A 20793-nucleotide genomic window follows, 5' to 3' on the forward strand; every position below is an offset into this window, starting at 1 on the left:
GAGCCACTGAGGAAAAGAACCGCCAAGGAAGAGAGCCGCCGAGCCACTGATTCCCGCCGCGAAGGAGAGCCCCATCAATCCAAGAGAGGAGCGGTAAGTGGCGTCAGACCGGCCGCAGGGGGGAGGGGGTTAGTGGAGTGACAGCTGAGCCTGGCTGCATATACTGGGCAGAAGTGGCTGCATTTGATGGGCACAAATGGCTGCCTATACTGGGAAGAAGTGGCTGCATATACTGGGCAGAAGTGGCTGCATTTGATGGGCACAAATGGCTGCATTTGATGGGCACAAGTGGCCGCATATGATGGGCACAAGTGTCTACATTTGATGGGCACAATTGGCTGCATTTGATGGGCACAAGTGGCTGCATTTGACAGGCGTAGTGGGTGTTATCAGTACCCGGGGCAAGGCAAGTAATTTGCACCCCCAATCTGCAGACTTTTACCACTCACCGAGTCCCTTCAAATATAATAGTACTGACCTACCTGATTTGTATACTGACCACTACACTAACCTACTTGATTTCAACACTGACTAACCTGATTCCTTTACTGACCATTACACACTACACTGACCACTATTCTATACTGTCCACTACACTGAGAACTACACTGACCACTATACTGTCCACTACACTACACTGACCACTATACTATACTATACTGTCCACTGCACTGACCACTATATTTTCCACTGCACTGACCACTACACTATGCTGTCCACTACATTATACTGTCCACTACACTGACCACTACACTACACTGACCACTATATTGTCCACTATACTGTCCACTACACTACACTATCCTGACCACTACACTGAGAACTACACTGTCCACTACACTATACTGACCACTCCACTACACTGACCACTACACTGTCCACTTCACAACACCGATCACTATACTGACCACTACACTGATCACTATATTGTCCACTACACCGACCACTATACTGTCCACTACACTGACCACTACACTATACTGACCACTACACTGTCCACTACACTGACCACTATACTGTCCACTACACTGACCACTATACTGCCCACTACACTGAATGCTATATTGTCCACTACATTGACCACTATACTGTGCACTACACTGAGTACTACACTGTCCACTACACTATACTGATCACTACACTACACTGTCCACTACACTGACCATTATACTGTCCACTACACTGACCACTATACTGCCCACTACATTGACCGCTATATTGTCCACTACACTGACCACTATACTGTGCACTACTCTACGCTGACCACTACACTGACCACTATATTGTCCACTACACTGCCCACTACACTGACCACTATACTGTCCACTACACTGACCACTATATTGTCCATTACACTGACCATTATACTGTATACTATACTGACCACTACACTGTCCACTACACTATACTGACCACTATACTGACCACAATACTGACCACTATACTACACTGTACACTACACTGACCACTATACTGTCCTGCCTACAGTCTTCCTATACTGACACTACATATGTGGCACCTCTCTCTCTACCCTCCCACAGTCTGTGTCCATCCATTCCTCACCTTCTTGTCCTGCATCTCTCCGGACTTCTGGAGGATAGGAGGAGGAAGAGGAAGAGGAGGAGAAGACAGCGGCCCTAGCAGCTCACACTTTCCAGTGCTTGTCTCCCCGCGCTCCGGCCGCCATGTGCAGTGTTTCCCGGCGCACTGTGATTGGGCGTATGGGGGTCATGTGCTGCGGTGGGACTTCAGGAGCAACTGCAATTGTGGACTGGCCAGCACCACACCACACATGACCCCCATACGCCCAATCACAGGGCGCCAGACACTGAACATGGCGGCCGGAGTGCGGGGGACACAGGAAATTAAAAATAGGAGGAGGCAGCAAGTAGTGACACTACTGGCATGACATTTCGTCCCCCCAAATGTAGCGCCTGGGGCCACGGCACCCCCACGCTATGCCACTACCTGGATGTAATTCTCCCCTACTCTTTCCCCTTTGGGCCGTTTCACACCAGACAGAGGAATGGGAAACCTGTGTTCCGTGCACATTTCCCACACTGTCTACAAAACACACTGCACTTGTGATCTGCAGCGGGTGACACCCCAAACAAAACCCCAAATGCAGGCTGCAAATGCAGTGCCTTTGCCTGCACCACTTCAAATGTTCATTATTACCATGCAGTTCGGTTGCTGTGCCTTTTTTAAAGTGGTGCATAAATTACTTTTTGGTGTGGTCAGGCGCAATTTCAGCCCATTCAAAGCACTTTTAGCCCCTTCCTTCCCAGGCCAATTTTCAACTTTCAGCACTGTCACACTTTGAATGACAATTGCATGGTCATGCAACACTGTACCCAAATGACATTTTTATAATTGTTTTTCACACAGTTTTCTTTTGGTGGTATTTAATCACTTGCATGTTTTTTTTTTTTGATAAAAAAAAGACTGAAAAATTAAAAAAAAAAAAAATGTTTTCCTTAGTTTTGTAAATATGTAATTTTTCTCTTTCACTGATGTGCAATGATGGGGCTGCACTGAAGGGCACTGATAGGCACGGATAAGGCGGCACATATGAGCACTGATGAGACGGCACTGAAGGGCACTGATGAAGGGGCAGTAATATTCAGCAATGATAGGCACTGGTATGCAGCACTGATGGGCACTGATAGGCGGCACTTATGGGCACTGGTGGGAGGCACTAATGAGCAGGCAACAATGGGCACTGACTGGCATCACTGATGGGTACTGATTGGCATCACTGATGGACACTGACTGGCATTACTGCTGGGCACTGTTGGGGCTGCACTGATAATCAGGGCACTGATTATCTGTACAGGTCTCCCCTGTGAGGAGATGCCACTGATCTGCTCTCCTCTCCTCACACTCTGTCAGTGTGAGGCAAGGAGAGCCGATAAATGGCATTACCGTGTTTACATGTGATCAGCTGTGATTGGACACAGCTGATCATGTGGGTAAAGAGCTGGGTCATCGGCTTTTTAACGAGATCGGGGTTGCATCTCCATATGACACCATCCCAGAACGAGAGTGGATCCCACCTGTCGTCATTTGTCTATACGAACATCGGCTGTTCAACCGTTTGTTGAATTGCGAACGTTATGGGCCGTTCGTGCTAAATTCGAGTGGCCTGTCAGGGCCCATAATGCAGCATCGCAGTGCATTGCTGGCTGATGATTGGCCAAGCACGCACTATGACCCGCATGCTTGGCCAATCACAGCACTGTCTGTACAGTGAGCCATAATTGGCCAAAGCCAGGGTGGCTTTGGCCAATTATGGATCAGGGGGTTTAGTACATGCCCCACATTATATAAGGCCGTCTGGAAGTCAGCCTTGTGTAGTGTGTTCCGGCATGCTGATAGAGAGAGAGAGATAGACAGTGTCATTTCATTTGAGTTAGATAGAGCAGGCAGGAGGCAAGCCAGTTAATTAAAAAAGAGTCCTGCGCAAATAATGCCACAAAAAATAAATAATGTATAAAAATGTGAAGAAAACAAGAGTCAATGTAAATATTTCAAAAATAAACACACCAATAGTGTAAGTGTGTAGTGAAAAAGCACTGGAGAAAGAACAGGACCAAATGTTCCAAAAGATCAGGCTCCCAGAACTCTCACCTCAGAGATGGAATAATAAGGCAAAAGAAAGTAATTCCAATGGACTTCTCCTTCACTTCTCTGTGCACAATCATCAAATGGTATAAACTTCTACCACTAGAGGGCCGATTCAATCTCTTATGAGTAATGCTGCAGCATATGTATCCTCGTGGTATGAAACTTAAAGAAAACACAGAGGGGAAGGGGGAAGGGAGAGAGAAAGGGGACTCCAATAGTGTAGTGGTTTCCAAAACTGAATAAATTTATTTAACCACTTTCAGACCGGACCATTTTGCTGGTAAATGACCAGAGGTCTTTTTACACTTTGGCACTGCGCTGCTTTAACTGGTAATTGCGCGGTCATGCAATGTTGTACCCAAACAAAATTTGCGTCCTTTTCTTCCCACAAATAGAGCTTTCTTTTGATGGTATTTGATTGCCTCTGCGATTTTTATTTTTTGCGATATAAACGTAAAAAGACCGCAAATTTTGAAAAAAAATGATATTTTCTACTTTTTGTTATTAGAAAAATCCAATAAACTCAATTTTAGTCATACATTTAGGCCAAAATGTATTCAGCCACATGTCTTTGGTAAAAAAAAAGTCAATAATTGTATATTTATTGGTTTGCGCAAAAGTTGTCACATCTACAAACTAAGGTACGTTTTCTGGAATTTACGCAGCTTTTAGTTTACGACTGCCTATCTCATTTCTTGAGGTGCTAAAATGACAGGGCAGTACAAAACCCCCCCAAATGACCCCATTTTGGAAAGTAGACCCCCTAAGGAAATTGATAAGAGGCATGTTGAGCCCATTGAATATTTTATTTTTTTGCCTCAAGCGATTGAATAATGACAAAAAAAAAATTTTTTTTTTTTTTTTACACAAAGTTGTCACTAAATGATATATTGCTCACACATGCTATGGGCGTATGTGAAATGACACCCCAAAATAAATTCTGCTGCTTCTCCTGAGTACGGGGATACTACATATGTGGGACTTTTTGGGAGCCTAGCCGCGTACAGGGCCCCGAAAACCAAGCACCGCCTTCAGGCTTTCTAAGGGCGTAAATTTTTGATTTCACGCCTCACTACCTATTACAGTTTTGAAGGCCATAAAATGCCAAGATGGCACAAAACCCCCACAAATGACCCCATTTTAGAAAGTAGACACCCCAAGCTATTTGCTGAGAGGCATGTTGAGTCCATGGAATATTTTATATTTTGCCACAAGTTGCGGGAAAATTACAAACTTTTTTTTTTTTTTTTTTCACAAAGTTGTCACTAAATGATATATTGCTCATGCATGCCATGGGCATATGTGAAATGACACCCCAAAATAAATTCTGCTGCTTCTCCTGAGTACGGGGATACCACATATGTGGGACTTTTTGGGAGCCTAGCCGCGTACGGGGCCCCGAAAACCAAGCACCGCCTTCAGGCTTTCTAAGGGCGTAATTTTTTGAGTTCACTTCTCACTACCTATTACAGTTTTGAAGGCCATAAAATGCCAAGATGGCACAAAACCCCCACAAATGACCCCATTTTAGAAAGTAGACACCCCAAGCTATTTGCTGAGAGGCATGTTGAGTCCATGGAATATTTTATATTTTGCCACAAGTTGCGGGAAAATTACAAACTTTTTTTTTTTTTCACAAAGTTGTCACTAAATGATATATTGCTCACGCATGCCATGGGCATATGTGAAATGACACCCCAAAATAAATTCTGCTGCTTCTCCTGAGTACGGGGATACCACATATGTGGGACTTTTTGGGAGCCTAGCCGCGTACGGGGCCCCAAAAACCAAGCACCGCCTTCAGGCTTTCTAAGGGCGTTACAGTTTTGAAGGCCATAAAATGCCAAGATGGCACAAACCCCCCCCCCCAAATGACCCCATTTTAGAAAGTAGACACCCCTAAATTTAGGGGTACACTAGTGAGACTAGGTAATAAATGGCGGGTGCCCTGAAACTATAAAAAAATAACTAACCAACCAGCGTCACCTGTAACAGTTATATGGTGATCACTGGTGAAAGGGTTAACTAGGGGGCAATCAGGGGGCTTTATGCGGTAGTATATGGGGGTCCCTGGCGCTATAAAAAGCTGCGGCGAACCTAAATACCTACCTGCCTAACTAGCGTCACCTGTGACACTAATACAGCGATCAGAAAAACGATCGCTTATTAGGCTGGGTTCACACTGGAGCGATGCGGGAACGCCACGAATGCGCGGCGGGTTCCCGCATCGCATGCCTCCCGGCGGCAGTTCACACTGCCCTATGCGAACTGCTGGGAGTGTCAGTGAAATGTTAATGACACCCCCAGATCAGTTCGCATATCGCAGTGCGATCTGCAAACTTGGATCGCATGGTGTGAACACCCATGCGATCCGATTCTGCTGCGGACCAAAAAAAGGGTCCCGTGCGAGTTTGCGGCGGGTGCGACACGAATTCAGCCATACTATCTGTATAGCTGAACTCGAATCGCACAGAGATCGGATGTGATTTGCACTGCAGTGCGGTGCGAATCACATCCGTTCTCATAAACCGCTGCAATGTGAACCCAGCCTTAGTGACACTGGCGACGGGGGGTGATCACGGGGTTAAACCTTTATTGGGGGGGTTAGGGGGGTACCTTAGAACTAAAGGGGGCTAACCCTAACTGCCCTAACAGTTATTAGTCACAAATGACACCTGCCGGGTGATCAGGGGGTTAAACCTTTATTAGGTAATAAATGGCGGGTGCCCTGAAACTATAAAAAAATAACTAACCAACCAGCGTCACCTGTAACAGTTATATGGTGATCACTGGTGAAAGGGTTAACTAGGGGGCAATCAGGGGGCTTTATGCGGTAGTATATGGGGGTCCCTAGCGCTATAAAAAGCTGCGGCGAACCTAAATACCTACCTGCCTAACTAGCGTCACCTGTGACACTAATACGGCGATCAGAAAAATGATCGCTTATTAGGCTGGGTTCACACTGGAGCGATGCGGAAACGCCGCGAATCCGCGGCGGGTTCCCGCATCGCATGCCTCCCGGCGGCAGTTCACACTGCCCTATGCGAACTGCTGGGAGTGTCAGTGAAATGTTACTGACACCCCCAGATCAGTTCGCATATCGCAGTGCGATCTGCAAACTCGGATCGCATGGTGTGAACACCCATGCGATCCGATTCTGCTGCGGGCCAAAAAAAGGGTCCCGTGCGAATTTGCGGCGGGTGCGGCGGGTGTGGCGGGTGCGGCGGGTGCGGCGAATGGCTGAACTCGAATCGCACAGAGATCGGATGTGATTTGCACTGCAGTGCGGTGCGAATCACATTCGTTCTCATAAACCGCTGCAATGTGAACCCAGCCTTAGTGACACTGGCGACGGGGGGTGATCACGGGGTTAAACCTTTATTGGGGGGGTTAGGGGGGTACATTAGAACTAAAGGGGGCTAACCCTAACTGCCCTAACAGTTATTACAGTCACAAATGACACCAATGCAAAAAAAAAAAAAAAAAAAAAAAAAATGACATTGGTGTCACTGTGACTGGGGGGGCAGGGGTAATTGGGGGGGTGATCGGGGGGTAAAGGGGGGGTGTGAGTGTGCCTGGCATGTTCTACTGTGTGTGGGATGTGTTGGTGCAACTCACTGATCCGCTCTCCTCCGTGTCGGAACGAAAAATACCGACACGGAGGAGAGAATACATCACTTCCTCTCCTGTGTTTACATTACAGGAGAGGAAGTGATGTCACCGGGGATTTCCATTCGTCGGGAGCGATCGCGAGGGGGTGGCCATGAATGAATGGCCGTCCCCTCGTCCGGGATCGCTCCCGAACGAAAACCGACCGCCGCAGGCACCGGGCGGGGGCCCGATCGGGCCCCCGACCCGCGGGAGGCAAATCACGTACATGTACGTGCTTATGCCTGCCCGTGCCATTCTGCCGACGTACATCGGCGTGAGGCGGTCGGCAAGTGGTTAAGAGAAAGCAAATGGACTCTCACATTTAAAAAGAAAATATCAAACAGAAAGAGATCTGGCGTGTACAGCCAGTCTTACGCTCGTTCCGGTATTCCTACGGCCACTCCCAAGAGTGGCCGTAGGAATACCGGAACGAGCGTAAGACTGGCTGTACACGCCAGATCTCTTTCTGTTTGATATTTTCTTTTTAAATGTGAGAGTCCATTTGCTTTCTCTTAAATAAATTTATTCAGTTTTGGAAACCACTACACTATTGGAGTCCCCTTTCTCTCTCCCTTCCCCCTTCCCCTCTGTGTTTTCTTTAAGTTTCATACCACGAGGATACATATGCTGCAGCATTACTCATAAGAGATTGAATCGGCCCTCTAGTGGTAGAAGTTTATACCATTTGATGATTGTGCACAGAGAAGTGAAGGAGAAGTCCATTGGAATTACTTTCTTTTGCCTTATTATTCCATCTCTGAGGTGAGAGTTCTGGGAGCCTGATCTTTTGGAACATTTGGTCCTGTTCTTTCTCCAGTGCTTTTTCACTACACACTTACACTATTGGTGTGTTTATTTTTGAAATATTTACATTGACTCTTGTTTTCTTCACATTTTTATACATTATTTATTTTTTGTGGCATTATTTGCGCAGGACTCTTTTTTAATTATTCAAGTTATAGTTTGTGTTTACTATTTTGTCCCGCTGCATTTTCTGTTTCATTTAGTAGTACTTGCACTTTTGTTATTCCACAGATTGTTACATTATACTTTGTTATGCACGTAGATTTATTTCACGTCTAGCACATAGTGGCGCGAGGGTCTATTTTACACAGGCAAGCCAGTTAACTGCAGTGAGTGTATTGTGCATATATATATATGCATCCTAGGTGTTGTGTGTATATATATATATATATATATATATATATATATATATATATATATAGATAGATAGATATATACATTATTCAGTTTAGCTAGATTCGTTCCTGTGTCCTTTGCACAGTGTGCACTTAAAGCTACCCCAATTGCTGGTGTTCTTCTGATCCTATACCACAGGCAGGCAGCTGCAGTAATTACAGTTGGTGCACTGTGTACTCTGCACAGTGTGCACCTAAAGCTACCTAAATTGCTGGTGTTCTTCTGATCCTATACTGCAGGCAGCCGTAGTAATTACAGTTGGTGTACTGTGTACTCTTCACAGTGTGCACTTAAAACTACCCCAATTGCTGGTGTTCTTCTGATCCTATACCACAGGCAAGCAGCTGCAGTAATTACAGTTGGTGTACTGTGTCCTCTGCACAGCGTGCACATAAAGCTACCTGAAGACAATTGCTGGTGTTCTCATACTAATAATACTACAGGTAGGCAGTTGATTCTGCTAGCTGCAGTATAATCAGTATATACACTACCGTTCAAAAGTTTGGGGTCACCCAAACAATTTTGTGTTTTCCATGAAAAGTCACACTTATTCACCACCATACGTTGTGAAATGAATAGAAAATAGAGTCAAGACATTGACAAGGTTAGAAATAATGATTTGTATTTGAAATAACATTGTTTTTACATCAAACTTTGCTTTCGTCAAAGAATCCTCCTTTTGCAGCAATTACAGCATTGCACACCTTTGGCATTCTAGCTGTTAATTTATTGAGGTAAGCTGGAGAAATTGCACCCCACGCCTTTAGAAGCAGCTCCCACAAGTTGGATTGGTTGGATGGGCACTTCTGGCGTACCATACGGTCAAGCTGCTCCCACAACAGCTCAATGGGGTTCAGATCTGGTGACTGTGCTGGCCACTCCATTACCGATAGAATACCAGCTGCCTGCTTCTGCTCTAAATAGTTCTTGCACAATTTGGAGGTGTGTTTAGGGTCATTGTCCTGTTGTAGGATGAAATTGGCTCCAATCAAGCGCTGTCCACTGGGTATGGCATGGCCTTGCAAAATGGAGTGATAGCCTTCCTTATTCATTTATTTAATGAAGATGCCAGTTGGGGACCTGTGAGGCGTCTGTTTCTCAAACTAGAGACTCTAATGTGCTTATCTTCTTGCTTAGTTGTGCAACGCGGCCTCCCACTTCTTTTTCTACTCTGGTTAGAGCCTGTTTGTGCTGTCCTCTGAAGGGAGTAGTACACACCGTTGTAGGAAATCTTCAATTTCTTTGCAATTTCTCGCATGGAATAGCCTTCATTTCTAAGAACAAGAATAGACTGTCGAGTTTCAGATGAAAGTTCTCTTTTTCTGGCCATTTTGAGCGTTTAATTGACCCCACAAATGTGATGCTCCAGAAACTCAATCTGCTCACAGGAAGGTCAGTTTTTTAGCTTCTGGAAGGAGCTAGACTGTTTTTAGATGTGTGAACATGATTGCACAAGGGTTTGCTAATCATCAATTAGCCTTCTGAGCCAATGAGCAAACACATTGTACCATTAGAACACTGGAGTGATAGTTGCTGGAAATGGGCCTCTATACACCTATGTAGATATTGCACCAAAAACTAGACATTTGCAGTTAGAATAGTCATTTACCACATTAGCAATGTATAGAGTATATTTGTTTAAAGTTAGGACTAGTTTAAAGTTAGCTTCATTGAAAAGTACAGTGCTTTTCCTTCAAAAATAAGGACATTTCAATGTGACCCCAAACTTTTGAACGGTAGTGTATACGTCCCAGCTTTGTGCAGCTACATCTCCCTGCAGGCCATTAGTATGTCTGGAAGGCCAACAAGGAGAGGCAGACAGTCACGAGCCAATAAAAGAGGGCAAGCAGGCTCTGTGTCTAGAGGCAACAGTGTTGGTCGTGGACACGGTGCATCCTCATCAGCACGTGGCAATGGGACACGCTTGTCCTTTTTTTGGCAGCTGACCGTGTTGAGCCACAAGATGCCGAAGACTTGGTAGAGTGGATGACAAAGACGTCCTCATCCTCCTCATCCTCTCTCACCCAGGCTCAGGGTACTTTGTCTGGCAGAGCAGCTGCCAATGCGGCCTCTTCCCTTGGCTCAATGGCATTAGTTACTCCTTCCCTAGCCCCACCATGTCCTCCTGAGGAGTCCCCTGAACTGTTTGACCACAGTGTTGGGTACATGCTCCAGGAGGAATCCCAGCGTTTTGAAGGCTCTGATGATGGTACCCAGCTAGAGGAAGGCAGTAATGTGAGCCCAGAGAGAGGGGGTGTCCAAGAAGGACAGCAATCTGGCAGTCATGTTCCTCCAGCTGCAGCAGACTGCCAGGTTTTCTCCAGTGATGAGGGGGGAGGGTATGATGAGGTCACTGTCTCCACATGGGTGCCTGATAGTAGAGAGGAGGAGGAGAAGGAGGCACATCTCCTACGAGGCAGGATGCCCTCCAGGGGCCAGCACACCGACTGCATCACACCGCAGAGCTCTGCATGTGCAGCGCGCACCCTCTGCGCGTTATTCCAAAAGTTCTTTGGCGTGGGCCTTTTTTGAGACGAGTGCATCAGATCGCACCGCTGCTATTTGCTACATATGTCTCAAGTGTATCTCGCGTGGCCAAAACATCAGCCGCTTGGGCACCACATGCTTGACCAGACATATGTAGACCTGCCATGCAGTTCGTTGGCAAGCGTACCTAAAAGACCCACACCAAAGAACAAAGCAGACCTCTCCTTGCTCCTCAACAGCTGGGATCTCCAACCCCACTATACCTTCAGTCCTCTCTGAAACCTGCACTTAGAGGAATGAAGGTGTAGAATTAGGTGTGTCACAGCCAAGTACTTGTGGGCAATCTGCTATCGGTACACCGACGTCCGATTGTACCAGGCAAATTTCCCTGCCCCAGCTGCTGCACCGCTGAAAGAAGCCATCCACATGCCCAGTGGTTGAATGCTAGCTTGGCTAAATTGCTAGCACTTCAACTGCTGCCTTTTCAATTGGTAGACTCTGCCCCCTTCTGTGAGTTTGTGCAATGTGTGCTTCCTCAGTGGCAGGTTCACAAACGCCACTTTTTCGCACGGAAGGCGATTTCGGCTGTCTACCGGCATGTGGAAGGCAATATCTTGGCCTCACTGGACAGGTGGTCAGCGGTAAGATGCATATTACCACTGACTCATGGTCCAGCAGGCATGGGCAGGGACATTTCCTATCTTTCACGGCACATTGGGTGACTCTGCTGACAGCTGGGAAGGATGCAGGACAAGGTGCAGTAGTGTTGGAGGTTGTTCCGCCACCATGCCTCCAAAATGCTACTACTGGTGATTCTGACACACCTCTCTCCTCCACCCCCTCCTCTTCTTCTTCCTCCATGGCCTCTTCCTGTGCTTTGTCCTCGGAACCAGCGGTGCTCCATAGGCGTTTAAGGGGCTATGCAGGTAAAAAGATGCCATGCAGTGTTTGCGCTGGTGTGCTTGGGGCACAGGTGCCACACTGGAGCAGAGATTCTGTCAGCTCTGCAGGGGCAGGCTGAGAGGTAGTTGACGCCACACCAACTTAAGCCAGGAATGGTGGTTTGCGACAATGGCACCAACCTCCTCCGACAGGGACAACTGACCCATGTGCCCTGTTTGGCTCACGTCCTTAACTTGGTGGTGCAGCAGTTCTTGGGCAGGTACCCGGGCTTACAGGATGTCCTGAGGCAGGCTAGGAAAATCTGTGTGCGTTTATGCCAGTCATATAATGCCAGTGCTCGGCTGGCTGACCTCCAAAAGGAATTTAACCTGCCCAAGAAGCGTCTAATCTGTGACATGCCCACCAGGTGGAACTCAACGTTGGCCATGCTGCAGCGGCTGCGCACGCAGCAGAGGGCCATCAATGAGTACCTGTGTGACTATGGCACCAGGACAGGGTCAGGGGAGCTTGTTTTTTTTCCCACGCCAGTGGGCCATGATCAGGGATGCATGCACTGTCCTGTCACCATTTGAGGAGGCCACGAGGATGGTGAGCAGTGATAGTGCATGCATCAGTGACACTGAACCCCCTTGTCCACCTGTTGGAGCACACGCTGTGTGGAATAATGGACAGGGCACTTGAGGCAGAACAGAGGCAGGAAGAGGAGGACTTCCTTACCTCTCAAGACCCCCTTTAGTCCCAGAGGACTCTGGACCAAATGCCTCAGCTAACCTACGCTGCATGGCCTCCCTGATCCTGCAAAGCCTGCGGAAGGATCCTCATATTCGTCGGATCATTACTGGCTGGCAACCCTACTTGATCCACGTTACAAGGGTAAGGTTGCAACCTTATCTTGCCATCGCAGAAGGAGCAGAGGATGAAACATCTTCGAGAGGCCTTGCAGAAATGTCTGTACAACGTGTTCCCAGAGACTGGGAGGTTACAAATTCCTGTTCCTGGACAACGTGTTGCTGAGGCTTCGGTCAGTCAAAGAAGGAGTGGTGGAGAAGGTGGTTGTCTGACCGATGCATTCAGACAAATCTTTTAGTCCGCAGCCCCAAGGTATGATCGGTTCCAGCAACCATCTCCAGCACATGTTTTACATGGTGCAGGAATACCCAGGGGCAAGATCAGACTTAGACACCTTTCCCACCAAAAATCCTCTGGGTTACTGGGTCTTGAGAATAAATCACTGGCTAGAGCTTGCACAGTATTACTGGCAGTACTACACAGTACTACTGGTCTGTCCTGCATCCAGCGTTCTTTCGGAACACACATTCAGTGCTGCTGGAGGCTTTGTAACCGATCACAGGGTGCACCTGTCCACCGACTCGGTTGATCGACTGACCTTCATAAAAATTAACCAGTCTTGGATCACCACCAGCTACCAAGAACCTGATGCTGATGTAACCGAATATTTTTTGGGGAAATGTCAGATCCCTTCAAGACTGCCTATGCTGATGCTGAGTGACTATCCTGTTATGCTGAGTGACTATCCTCTTCCTCCTCAATGATCATGCTGATAGCTTGTAAGAACATTTTTGGTTCTGGGCACCGCCACCAGTGGCTAAGGCCCAATTTTTCAGCCCCTGTTTAACAGGGGCTTGTAATTTCAATTTTTGATGCGATACTTTGCAGCAGGGCTCATTCCCGTGCTCCAACTAGAGTATCTGTGTGGGGTGGCAGTGTTGTGGCACAAGCACCAGTGCCTAAGGCCCAATTTTTCAGCCCATGTTTAACAGGGGCGTGTAATTACAATTTTTGATGCAATTCTGTGCAGCAGGGCTCATTCCTGCGCTCCAACTAGAGTATCTGTGAGGGGTTGCAGTGTTGTGGTTCCAGCACCAGTGCCTAAGCCCTTGTACACACGGTCGGACATTCCGACAACAAAATCCGTCGGATTTTGTCCGAAACTTGTGTTGCATACACACGGTCGGAAGAAAGTTGTCGTAGGTAACGTGACAACGTTATTTCCTTACGACGGGACTACGTTCAGGCTAGTAGCCGATAGCTTTGGTCTAGGAATTTGATCTGAGCATGTGTGGCACTTTGTCCAATCAGAATTCTCTACACACAATCGGACAAAGTCCCAATCGGATCATGTTGTCAAAAAGTTTTACAGCCTAGCTCTAAAACTTTGTCCGTCGGATATTCCGACTTCCGACGGAAACAGTCCGATAGACCCTCACACAGTCAGATTATCCCACAACACGGGCCGATCGGACATTTTCCGTCGGAATGTCCGACCATGTGTACAAGGGCTAAGGCCCAATTTTTCAGCCCCTGTTTAACAGGGGAGTGTAATTACAATTTTTGATGCAATACTTTGCAACAGGGCTCATTCCTGTGCTCCAACTAGAGTTTCTGTGAGGTGTTGTAGTGTTGTGGCACCAGTACCTAAAGCCAAATTTTTCTGCCCCTGTTCAACAGGTGCATGTAATTACAATTCTTGATATAATATTTCACAGCAGGGCCCGTTCCAGCTCCCACCAAGAGTAACTGTGAGGACTTACAGTCTTGTGGCAGTGAAATCTTCTGAAGAGGTGCACAGACAGCAAAACAAATGTTACAGGGGTGATAACCCTTACCTATGTTTTCCAAAAAGCTTAAAAATAGATTTTTTGGCTGGACCTACACTTTAAAAATATACCAGTTCAAAATTACAAACAGATTCTACTTAACAACAAACCTACAGTCCCTGTCTTGTTTGCACTGCCTGTATACTGCTGTTCTGAGTATATAGAGCCTGGGGGCCCCACGCCTTTCCTTTTTTTAATTTGGGTGCGGGGTTCCCCCCTTAATATCCATACAAGACCCAAAGGGCCTGGCAATTGACTGGGGCGGGGGTACCCATGCTGTTTGTCTCACTGATTTTCATCCATATTGCTGGGACCAGACATTACATTAAAGACGCAAGCAGTTTTAAATGACTTTTATTACTTTAAAATTTTCATTTTGTGCAGGGACTGTTCTAAGCACGGGAAACACGTGCCACGTCACAGGCATACTATTTAAAACTTGTTTTTGCATTGATACATGTCCCCTGGGGCAGGACCCAGGTCCCCAAACCCTGTTTAGGACAATAATTTGCATATTAGCCTTTAAAATTAGCACTTTTGATTTTGAACGTTCGAGACCCATAGACTTTAACGTGGTTCTAAAGTTTGCACGAATTTTCGGTCCGTTCGCAGGTTCTGGAGCGAACCGAACCGGGGGGGGGGGGGGGGGTGTTCGGCTCATCCCTAATACAGAGCTTTTGAGAGCCAATCACGACAGTTCATCTGATATCCAATCGGACAAATGAAAAACTGAGAAAAATTTTCTCATACGATATCAGATCATACGATTTTTCTTTAATCAGTACAGTTGTTGTCCGAAAACACAATAGAAATACACTACAACACATGACATCACTTCCCAATTTTTTATTCTGTTGTACGAGAATTTTTGTCACTTTAGTAACCTCTCCATTTTCGATATGCGACTAGCATGCAAAAAAAAACGGACAATCTGTCGTCTGATTTTTGGATTGTGTATATGGGCTATAAGGGTGACATCACTGTTGGTGATTGCTCATTTTTCTCCCCTGCAGCCATTACTGACTGACACAGAGGGGGGATTATGTGACTGGACCGGACCGGCCCTCTTCCCTCACTTCCTAATGTCAATGGCTTTGCTTAGGCAGTTGGAGCCATTGGCTCCTGCTGTTGTCAATCAAAGCTAGTGAGGAGTGGGAGGGAGATTTAGTCCTGCTGTCTATAGATGTAGGCAGGGCGGCTCGGGATCAAGCCTGCATGAGTGCCCCCATAGTGTCTTTCTATGAGGGCACTCACTGGAGAGGAGGAGCTAGAAGTACCATATCGGGGCTGATATGTGAAATTTAATTACACAGCGCAGGTAAGTAGAAACCCGTTTGTTGATGTAAACGCCAAACTTTTTTTTGTTGTCTTTTTGGAGAGAGAGGGGCTCCTGCAGGTAAGTGCCCATGTTCCCCCAGTATAAATGTAGCATTGGCGTTCAGGAACCCTGGCAGCAGATGGTTTTGTCCAGGCACAGCTGCATACCTCCCAACATTTTGAGATGGGAATGAGGGACACCTACTGGCAAATATGTAGGTATAGGACACGCCCCCTGCCACACCCCCTTAAAGGAGAATTAACCTAAAAAAATGAAATCCACAAAGGCTATTTTTACTACAATTCCTTTATACTGGCTTTTAAAATGTACAAATGCAGCAATTTAGATTTTGGATGAAAGGTTTAGCACTGGGAAACACTTTTTGAAAGATAAAAAGTGCATTTTATATACACCTATATGGATCAGACCAAAATGAGGGAAGAAGATGGACATTGCTCCAAATCAGGGACAGTTGGAAGCTATGCAGCTAATTGGCTATAGAATAGATGCACCCTCTCCCCCCTGTTGAATGCTCTCGCTCATACACCTGCCAGGCTGCACCTTTCCCCCCCTCAGCCCTGACTGAGCTGGGCACGTGTTGGGGCGACAAAGCCGGCTTGTGTGTGGTATCAGGTGACCCGGCTGGAAGGGCGCACTGGCGCGCTCTTTATTAGGGAGGGGGGGGGGGGGGGGGAAACTTTGTGCAGAGCGCGGTACCCCCCCTCCCAGCCTGGACATGGAGCGGTCACAGTGATATGTAGCTGTAAGCCGAAGCTGTAAAGCCCCCGGCGGCAGTCCCCTGTTCAGGCGCCGCTTGATGACGCACTGTCTCCTCCTCCTCCCGCGGCTGCCCTGGGCTCAATAGTCGGGCCGGCTGGCTGGCGGGGCGTTGCGCACGGTGAGAGCGCGCCGTTGGGTGTCGGTGTGAGCCATGTTCCGGAGCTGTGTGTGTGCCGAGCCTGAGGTAATGTCTCCCGGCTATGAGAGGAGGAGTGTGCCGTGTGCTCTCTGCGCTCTTCTCTCTTCCTTCGCTGATGCGCCCCAGCGCGCTCGCCGTGCCTGGCCTTTCCTGGGTGCCATGTCTCCGATGGAGTCCCCCCTGTGAGCTCCGGGCTCCTCTCCTGTGTGTGGGCCATGGAGGGGCTCCCTGCCCGCCTCACCTCCACTCACGCTGGTGCCCGGAGAGGTGCCCGCCAACGGTGGCACCGTGGTGGATGTGGCACTTGTCAGGGAGCGGGGGCCTCCAGGACGGCGCACAATGCGGTGCTCGGCACCAGGCTGGGGCTTTGCTGTATACCGGGCACCGGCTGGGGCTGTGCTGAGCCCGGGAGGGTGTGCGCAATGGGCCGAGGGCTGCTGGGAGCGCATGAGCCGGGCTGTGTGTGTGTGCATGGCCAGCCAATGCTTCTCACATGTCTTTGTTTACTCCTCAACTTACAGCAGGTGACAGACACTCTCTATATTATATGTGTATAGATAGGATATAGGGACTTCCTCCAGGGTCACCAGGACACATTGTCTCCCTTCACCTCCTACAGTCAGGGATCCAGCTACCCAATGACAGCCATATGTGGGACTTAGATTTCTGGATTCTGATTCAACACAAACTTTAAGGACCTCTTCACTCCGGAAAGCGTGCACTCTGAGTTTGACAGCTCATTCTATTAAATACCTATTGTACTGTAATTGTGTTGCCCCCCCCCCCCCCCTATACATTGTAAACTGTTGGTGCTATATAACTCGTGAATAATAACAATTAAACAGGTGGCCAGAGCAAGTACTGCTTTTCCAGGTTGCACAGCACCATGCCATTTGGTTTTCACGCACGTGATGCATTTGGCCTGCTGTAAACAATTGAGCACTTCAGCACCTTGACATACGATACAGGAAACGCTCATGGGACACACCGTTCCTGCACCATCTTCTAGTGTGATCCGGTCCTGGACCTACTTTCACATTGAAGGGCGGGCTTTGAATCGTTCAGGGGGGGATTTGAAAGACGTCTGTGGGTTCATACACAATGTCTATTGAAATTGCCCCCGAAGTCGCCAATAGTAGTGCAGGAACTACTTCTGAAAGCCGGTGCAGCACCGCAATTGGGACTGTGCTGTTGCCCGCAATAGGCAACGATTTGGCATGTCGATTCGCCCCAATGTGAACGGGTGCTTAGGGCTCATTCACATGGAGAGCTAGGGGCCTGCCTGTAGAAAGGCAGGTGCTCAGGGCTTTTCATATTGCATATGCTGCGGCTGAAATGCTAATGTGCTGCGCTGCTAACTTGAACTGCATATCCCAATCCACAGGAGGTATTTCCACTGAGTGCATCCCATTTAGGGCACCTTCACACTGCCAGCGCCCATGCGTCAGCGATAAAGTGCCGCTATATTTAGTGGTGTTTTAGCGGCGCTATTCGGCCGCTGGCAGGATGCTTTTAACCCTTGCCACCGGCTGAAAAAGGGTTAAAATGCCAGTTCACCGGTATTTCCCTTTGATTTTAATGGGCAGGGGCGCTTTAGGAGCGGTGTAGTCACTGTTCCTACAGTGCGGCAAAGAAGCTGCTTGCAGGACTTTTTGTGACACCCTGCCAGCGCAGCACCCCAGTGTGAAATCTTTTCAGGTGCTATTTTTAGCGCCTGAAAAACACCTATAGTGTGAAAGGGGTCTAAAAGCAGAACTAAACCCTCTTAAAGCAGAGCACCACCCAAAGTGGATCAGAGCCTTAAAGCGAAACATGGGTTTAGTTTCGCTTTAAGGCTCTGTTCACAGCTCCACGTTCTGAATCGCCACGTTTCGAATTCCCTGGCACTTTCGATAGCACCCCAAAAGTGGCGCAATTTTGTCACGATTGTCTCCTGACATGCTAAGCTATGAATGGAGCCTAAAGCAGAGCTTTACTCATAACAACTTGATAGAAAATGTTAGGGATGCACCGAATGGGTTTTTTGGTGCCGAAACCGATACTGAAAATGAAAAATACACTAGGCCGAAAACCGATACCGAAAATGACTGTTTTTAAAAAATATTTTTATACAGGAGATTTTCAGACTGGGGACATTGTACGGGAGGTGGTCAGAGACTGGCGGCATGGTACAGGAGGTGGTCAGAGACTGGCGGCATGATAAAAGAGATAAGTGTTGTCCCCCGTGCAGCCAGTGATGCAGCGAAGAGAGAGGAGAGCTTCCTCTGCCGTCTGGTTCAGTAGAGCACCGGGAACATCACAGCTTTAATTTCAATAGCTGTGTGTTCCCCCGTTGCGTGCCGTCGCATAAGCCCCTCCCCCTTGTCCGGGGAACTGTGATAGACAGATCACCCGTCCAATCTGGATGGGTAATCTGTCTATCACAGTTCCCCCGGACAAGGGGGAGGGGCTGTATGCGACGGCGCACGATGGGGGAGCACAGCTATTGAAATTAAAGCTGTGATGTTCTGGCGCTCTACTGAACCAGACGGCAGAGGCGGCTCTCCTGCCTTATAGATCTCCCATGATGGGCGGCACCCCATTTTAGGCTCAATTATCGGCAGTTTTTTCCTTTCGGCAAATTGCCGAAAAGGGCGGCCGAAATTTTGGTGCATCCCTAGAAAATGTTCTTTAGCAAGGAACATGCGTTCCGCATTAATAATTTGTTACCAAAGTTAGTGTGTGGGTTTTTTTTTTTTTTGTTTTCTTCTTGCTGGAGGCTGCCATTTTGCTGAAGCTCAGAGCTCCTGAACAGCAGTAAACAAACCATAAAGCGGAACTAAACCGGTCGGTTTAATTGTTTCAAAAAAGTTGCATTCCTAGAATGCCAGGATGGCTGTCACATTTGCTTGTCCCCATACTGTCAAACCATCAAATGTGCAGCACCATGGCAGTTGCAGACCAAACTGAAGCAGCAATAGCTATACATGCCAAAGAGGCCATACTGAAGTTATTTAGCAGGTCTTAAATTTTTGATTAAAGTTCCAATTTAAAGAGTTGAAACAGTTTAGAAGGTTCATACTTGTGCAATGGTGGGACATCGCATTCAGATAGGCATCACATCACATCCCAATTCAAGCCCATTTATTTTGTATGGGCTCAATATTTATTTTTTAATAAAGGCCTTGCGTGTGCCGGCACGTTTTATGGTTTGTTACCATACTCGAAAGGAAGGGGTTGAGATGCTTCAAATTCTTCCAAACTCCACATGAAGCTTAAATTTTGACGTTGCTCGATGTTGACTCTTCATGTTTTGAAATTGTGAACAGTAGTGTGTTTTTATATTGTCAATTGCATGTGAGTTTGAGGAGTTTTAAGTGTGTCGGTAATGTATCTGTGACATTGGTTATGCCTTCAACTAAACTATCAAACTAACAAATAGCTGGTGTCATAACTGATCACATGTGCCGCACCATAGCAGTTGAAGATCAGAGGCCAAGATGGCGGCTTCCTTGGCTGAAAACGATGGGTTTTGTTTTGCTTTACAAGGGTTGTGGGTGTGTTTTTAAATTTTTTTTTTTCTTTATGCAGTTACCGGACACCCCCCCCCCCATCTTTACTTACCTGAGCCTCTTCATCGCCTCACATGGATGTGCTGTCCCTCTCTCCATGGGGTCTTGGCTCTTGATTGGATAGATTGATAGCAGCGCAGCCATTGGCTCCCACTGCTGTCAATCAAATCCAATGATGCAGGCGCCGGGGCCAGCACTTGTCTGGACTTGTGAGCGCACCCGCAAGGTAACCCCCTCGGGAGAACGCTTCTCCTGGGGGATTATCTGATGCGGGGAGGAGCCGTGAGAGTTGCCGGGGGACCCCAGAAGAGCAGGCTCGGGGGCCCCTCTGCAAAACAAGCTGCACAGTGGAGGCACGTATATGTTTATTTAAAAAAAAATTATCCTTTACAATCACTTTAAGTGCATAGGGTCACGCTTTAACCAGGTGCATTGCCTGTGGTTGTGGCAAGTTGGTTCAGCCTTTTAAGGATTAATCCAGGCAGTGGGGCAACTGTATCTACTGCTTGCCACTGGTCA

The 20793-nt window shown here is 47.5% G+C and overlaps 1 protein-coding gene across 3 annotated transcripts in view; it reads left to right on the plus strand.

Moving 5' to 3' along the window:
* Positions 1–16597: 16597 nt before the first annotated feature.
* ZNF800 (zinc finger protein 800) overlaps positions 16598–20793 on the plus strand; it is a 73704-nt gene continuing 69508 nt past the window's right edge. For 2 of the 3 annotated variants that reach the window (XM_077472621.1, XM_077472622.1), the window contains exon 1: positions 16599–16768. Coding sequence is in view for 2 of the 3 variants with exons in the window: in XM_077472622.1 (XP_077328748.1) it covers positions 16736–16768 (33 nt within the window). In the remaining variant the exon portion in view is untranslated. Of the gene's footprint in view, positions 16769–20793 lie in introns of all 3 variants that reach the window. The other variant, XM_077472623.1, reaches the window with a different exon arrangement.

The sequence above is a fragment of the Lithobates pipiens genome, unplaced genomic scaffold, assembly GCF_037356315.1.
Source record: "Lithobates pipiens isolate NorthernLeopardFrog02 unplaced genomic scaffold, aLitPip1_a1.2 Scaffold_8, whole genome shotgun sequence".
NCBI classification, from domain to species: domain Eukaryota; kingdom Metazoa; phylum Chordata; class Amphibia; order Anura; family Ranidae; genus Lithobates; species Lithobates pipiens.